This window comes from Agrilus planipennis, unplaced genomic scaffold, assembly GCF_000699045.2.
Source record: "Agrilus planipennis isolate EAB-ADULT unplaced genomic scaffold, Apla_2.0 scaffold40, whole genome shotgun sequence".
NCBI lineage: Eukaryota > Metazoa > Arthropoda > Insecta > Coleoptera > Buprestidae > Agrilus > Agrilus planipennis.
Genome location: NW_020438938.1, coordinates 1,101,105 through 1,107,667, shown reverse-complemented (window position 1 = coordinate 1,107,667; position 6,563 = coordinate 1,101,105). Strand labels below are relative to the sequence as shown.

The 6,563-nt window shown below is 32.9% G+C and overlaps 2 protein-coding genes across 2 annotated transcripts in view; both read left to right on the top strand.

The window, feature by feature from the left end:
* The first annotated feature begins 3,177 nt into the window (after positions 1 to 3,177).
* On the top strand, positions 3,178 to 4,112 carry LOC112904431 (histidine-rich glycoprotein-like). The gene is made up of 2 exons (XM_025974446.1): positions 3,178 to 3,189; positions 3,339 to 4,112. The coding sequence occupies exons 1-2, from the start codon at positions 3,178 to 3,180 to the stop codon at positions 4,110 to 4,112; spliced, it is 786 nt and encodes a 261-aa protein (XP_025830231.1).
* A 286-nt stretch (positions 4,113 to 4,398) lies between these two features.
* The window catches only part of LOC112904430 (histidine-rich glycoprotein-like), a 3,442-nt gene continuing 1,277 nt past the window's right edge, over positions 4,399 to 6,563 (top strand). Inside the window, exon 1 of the mRNA XM_025974445.1 lies at positions 4,399 to 4,418. Within this exon, the coding sequence (XP_025830230.1) occupies positions 4,399 to 4,418 (20 nt within the window). The remainder of the gene's footprint in view (positions 4,419 to 6,563) is intronic.

The window sequence follows — 6,563 nt, the reverse complement described above, 5'->3', positions numbered from 1 at the left end:
ATGTATTTAATTGTGTACAATATTTAATTGTCTTATTTATGTTATTATCTAAACGACTTAATAAATTATTTTCACATCAAATTCATGTATTTTCTTCAGTAAAAATTTGCATCCAGTACACGAAACATTAACATCCAATATTCTATTCAGGTTGCCAAAAAAATTTTGAACTTCTAACATTAAAATTGACTATGACACATAAAATACTACTGTTTTCACAGTTAGTGATTATTAATATAAAATCTAAACTATTGTTGAGAGATTTACTAAATTTAAACAAGACATATGATACAATATCTGTTCTACTTTAATTATATTCAAATTCTGAATTTCCAAATAAAACAGTGTTATGCGAGAGGCACAATTATATAGCCATTATTTTTAAGTAAAGCCCGTATCAATTTCAAATTAAATAAGTCTAACAATTAATCTGATTAACGAAAAGATTGATCGTTCTACATAATTAATTCATTATATCGTAACTTCTTCAGTTGTAGGGTTAAGTAGATTTAAATTATTTCATGTAAATCATGATTTAAAAAACGATTTTAATTAAGGGATTTTTTTCGAAACAATTACGACTGATATTATCAGGTAGTGGTCGACAAATAAGCAGAACTTAGTTTACAGTGAACAAGTAGTCCAAGAGAACAAAATCTCCGTCAACTGAAACTGATAGATATACATTGTAGCAAATTACAGTATTCCTCAAAAAGCATCATGAAGAATCCGATTTTGCGTTTAGTTTCATAATCATAGGGAATAATCCATATTCACTGTCAGTTTTTACAGTTCACCCCTAGTTGTATATCGAGCTACATTGTTTACAGTCGAATAAATATTTTCGCAAGCAGACATTAAAAAAAAATCTGATTTTAGAAGAAAAGATTTTTTTTGTTGTTGTTTTAAAAAAGTCACGATTTTTATTTACCCTGTTCAGTTGCCAACAATTGCTATTCTGATTGTCGTAGATCGCAGAACATTTAAACCACAGTAACTTAAATCTATAAATGTATCTAGATACTAGGTCTCAAAAACTTCTTTAGAATAATTCACGGCAGACTATATTTGTTATCTTTAAGTGACAACCTACAGTAGGTACCTAACTGTTCGTAAATTTGCAGTAAACATCAACAAAATAAAGCGAATTTTAAATTTATTATTAAAGAAAATACTAATCTCATAGTATATATAGTAATTTTAAACGTTTCGGTAGGTAATTCATGGAAAGTACCAAACGTAGATTGCGATTACATTATTATCAGATCTCATCAACATCCCATGGGATAGGCAGTTCCGATAAATCACCGCTTAAAGGAGCTTTTTAAAAGCAAATTGATACAATATTCCTACCTATGACAATATAAATTCTATATTCTCCCCTTCATATTCAGCAAATACGACTCAGTAGTAATAACAAATGAAAAATAAATGTAGGTGGCTACAGTAAATTTCCGAAATATTGTAGAAACATCACAAATCGTAATAGGATCGACTTAATCTTTCAGTAAAAAAGTCACAAAAAGCTTTTTATAACTAATTATTTCAGTCTGTACTTTATGGAAACTGGTCATCACCATAATTATCATAAGGTCGGCAGTCCTAAAACTGGTTGGACACGCACCTCCACTGCTTCCTATCCTGAGCTAATCTTCACACTTCCTCAAAACTACAACAACCCACATCCTTATCCCATCTATTTGCGAATAGAAATCTAATCTAGATCTGTCTTTCATATGTCTCTGACTAGACCTTCATGTCTGAAAAGGTGTCCTACCAACCTATCTCACCTATTTTTTGTTTTCTTCCATATAGTCCTCTGTTCTCCTATATTTTCTAATACTTCTTCATTTCTAACCTTCTGTATCCACGGTATCATTCGCTTGTAACACCACATCNCAAAACTACAACAACCCACATCCTTATCCCATCTATTTGCGAATAGAAATCTAATCTAGATCTGTCTTTCATATGTCTCTGACTAGACCTTCATGTCTGAAAAGGTGTCCTACCAACCTATCTCACCTATTTTTTGTTTTCTTCCATATAGTCCTCTGTTCTCCTATATTTTCTAATACTTCTTCATTTCTAACCTTCTGTATCCACGGTATCATTCGCTTGTAACACCACATCCCTAAACTCCAAACATACACCTTTAACAACCTTTTTCGAATTTCTAAATTAACCGTTCGCGAGCATAGAAGTGACTTATTTTTATTGAATGCGACTCAACCCTGAGTTATCCTCTGCTTTATATCCCTACTAGTCCTTTTGTCCTGACTTATCTGACTTCCAAGATACTTAAAATCAGCCACTTCTTCTAATTTTTCGTCCCCTATTCTCTCTTTCCATACTTTTTCTTCCTTACATACTAGTATTTTTGTTTTACTTTTATTTATTTTCATATACAATACTGAGAATTATCTTGAATAACAAATTAAAAAAAAAAACACTCCACAACATTGATACTCATTCTGTAGGGTAAAGGATTCTTAAACTTTTCCTACATAAAATAAAATTGAATAAACAAAATACAGTGCTAAAATACTTGTTACTCTATTTAATATAAAAAAAGGATACTCTGATGTGAATCTTAATTTTAACCTTTTGAGGCCATTTCTGTTTATGAAATTACCTTTAAGAAATTCTAGACACAGCATTCCCTACTATTGCATTATGGTATACAAAACCAGTAATTATATTTTAAAAATAAATTGTAATGTAATTATAAAGTTGAACGAAAACGAATAGAAATTGCCAGGTCTTTAGAAAATTTAAAAAACGCCGCCAAGTATATGCCCATAAAATTAATTTGCGTATACATCAAAGCATTGCCCATGGTACAACATACCACAACACGTACCTAATCGTAGAAGTACCAGTTGGAACACAATTACTTATGTATTATAAAATTTAAATAACTTCATTATTTCATACGGAGTCACAATAACTAATAGTTCCGACATAAAGCGATAAAGTAAAAGCATTTTTAAGAAAACAATGTAATACAAGTTCTCATCAATAATCGCTTATAAATCAATCACAGTCGTTACTCGATTCAGCCTTAAGGTATTCAGTTTTATGGTGAGACATTAATTTTATCATATAAAACCAACTTCGATTCAACCCTTCATCAGTAGCAAACCATCAACCGACAACAACAACAACTCCTTCGGAATGTTCTTTAAAGTAAGTATAAAAACTGACTTCTCTTTAAAAATTTACACATGCTATGCAGCATTGCGACCAAATGTTAATTTCTTAAAATGAATTTTCTATTAATTGTGAAATTGTTGTATAATAAGAATTTTCGTTATCTATAATTTTTTCCATTAAAGGTAATCGTTTTGGCCGCTTTTGTGGCAATTGCTGCCAGCCACGAGCAACACGGACACAAATCTTCCCTCAAACAGGAATCCTCCTACGGTTATGATATTCACTTCTCCCACACCGGCGAAAAGAGCCACCATGAAGTTCCCGTCCATCACCACCAGGAAGAACAACATGCACAATCCACTTCCAATGAACATCATTATCATCATGAAGCCGCTGTAGCCCAAGAATCTCATAAACATGAGCCCACTCATGAACCACACTACGAATTCGGTTACACCGTGCATGACCCACACACCCACGATATCAAGTCTCAAAAGGAAGAACGTTACAAGGATCATGTTAAGGGAGAATACACTTTGGTTGAACCCGATGGTCACAAAAGGATCGTCGAATACACTGCCGACAAACACAGTGGTTTCAACGCACACGTCCGCAGGGAACATGAACATCATCATGCCGCCTCAGTAGCCCAAGAATCTCATCACCACGAACAGTCAGCCTCCAATGAACATCATTATCATCATGAAGCTGCAGTAGGCCACGAATCTCATAAACATGAGCCCACTCATGTACCACACTACGAGTTCGGTTACACCGTACATGACCCAAAAACCCATGATGTCAAATCCCAAAAGGAAGAACGTTACAAGGATCACGTTAAGGGAGAATACACTTTGGTTGAACCCGATGGTCACAAGAGGATCGTCGAATACACTGCCGACAAACACAGCGGATTCAACGCACATATCCGCAGGGAGCCAATCCACCATTATTAAATGTATTTAATTGTGTACAATATTTAATTGTCTTATTTATGTTATTATCTAAATGACTTAATAAATTATTCTCACATCAAATTCATGTATTTTCTTCAGTAAAAATTTGCATCCAGTACACGAAACATTAACATCCAATTCTCTATTGAGGTTGACAAAAAAAAATTTGGACTTACAACATTAAAATTGATTGTGACACAGAAAATACTATTGTCTTTACATTTATTGATGACTAATATAAAATCGTAACTATTGTTGAGAGATTTACTAAATATAAATAAAGAATATGATACAATATCTGTTCTGGTTTAAATATATTTAAATTCTGAGTTTCCAAATAAAAAAATGTTATGTGAGTGGCACAATTATATAGCGATTAACTTTAAGCAAAACCTGTATCAAATCAAATAAAACAAGTTTAATTAATAATGCAAAGGTGTTCGCGTAAAAGCTATTAATTTGATTAACAAAAAAGATTTATCGTTCTTTGTAATTAATTTAATACATCGTAACTTCTTCAGTTGTAGGGTTTAGTAAATTTAAATTACTTGATATAATTCATGATTTAAAGGGTGATTTTAATTAAGGGATTAAGAATCAACGACTGACATTATTAGGTAGTAATCGATAAATAAGCACAACTTAGTTGACAGTGAACAACAACAGAGATATAAATTGCAGCAAATTATAGTTTTCCCTCAAAAAGCATAATGAAAGGTCAGTTTCATAATCATAGGGAATAATCCACATTCGCTGTCATTTTTTTACAGTTCACTCCTAGTTGTATATCGAGAATAAATGTTTTCGCAAACAGATATTAAAAAAAATCTGATAAAAGAAGTGATTTTTTTAATCACGATTTTTATTCACCCTCTTCAGTTGCTCATCATCATAAGGTCGTCCGTCCTAAAACTGGTTGTACACGTACTTCCACTCTTTCCTATCCTGAGATAAACTTCGCATTTCCCTAAAACTAGAACAGCTCACATCCTTAATTATTTGCGACCAGTAATCTAATCTAGGTGTACATCTTCCCCTCTTAACTCCCGTTTCTCCCTTTAATATGTCTCTGACTAGACATTCATGCCTGAGAAGGTGTTCTACTAACCTATCTCGCCTATTTCTTATTGACTTCCGTAGAGTCTCCTATTCTTACTAATACCTATTCATTTCTAACCTATTCTATACACGGTATCCTCATCATCCGCCTATAACAGCACATTTCGAACGCTTCTAACCTTTTCTTTTCTGCCGCTTCTACTGTCCATGTTTCGCACCCGTACAGCGCTCCACTCCAAACATACACCTTTAACAACCTTTTTCGAACTTCTAAATTAACCCTTGGTTAGAAGCGTTCGAAATGTGGTGTTATAGGCGAATGATGAGGATAACGTGGGTAGAAAAGGCTAGAAATGAAGAGGATTTAGAATGAACAGGAGAACAGAGGACTCTATGGAAGTCAATAAAAAATAGGCGAGATAGGTTGGTAGGAAACCTTTTCAGGCATGAAGGTCTAGTCAGAGACATATTAGAGGCAGAAAGAGGAGTTAGGAGGGGTAGATGTATACCTAGATTAGATTACTGTTCGCAAATAGTTAAGGATGTGGGCTGTTCTAGTTTTAGTGAAATGCGAAGTTTATCTCAGGATAGGAAAGAGTGGAGGTGCGTGTCCAACCAGTCTTAGGACTGATGATCTTATGATGATGATGAGCATAAAGGTGATTTATTTTTATTGAAGGTGACTCAACCCTGCGTTATCCTCTGCTTTATATCCCTACTACTGCTTCCGTCCTGACTTATCTGACATCCTAGATACCTAAAATCGGCCACTTCTTCTAATTTTTCGTCTAGTATCTTTATATTCGCTCTTTCCCTACATTTCCTTGCCTTGCATACCAGTATTTTTGTTTTACTTTTATTTATTTTCATACAATACTGGAAATCATATTGAATAACAAATTAAGAAAAACACTTTCCATAACATTTTCGATAGAAATTGATCCTCATTCTATAGGGTGAAATGATTCTTAAAGTTTTCCTATATAAAACAAATTAAATAAACCAAAAACTCTGCTAAAATACATGTTACTCCTATTTAATATAAAAAAAGAGTACTCTGATGTGCATTTTAATTTTAGCGTTTTGAAGCAAAGGATTATGAAATTACCCTCAAAAAAATTCTAGGCACAACATTCGCTACTATTGAATTATGTTCTACAAACCAATAATTATATTTTAAAAATAAATTGTATTGTAATTATAAAGTTGAACGAAAACGAAAAGAAATTGTCAGGTCTTTAGAAAATACAAAAAACCGCCGAATATTTGCCAATACAGTCCATTTCCCTAGAAATGAAAGCATTGCCCATGATATAACATAGCACAAGACGTACTTAATCATATGAGTTCACAATTACTTATGTATTATAAAATTTAAATAACTTCATTATT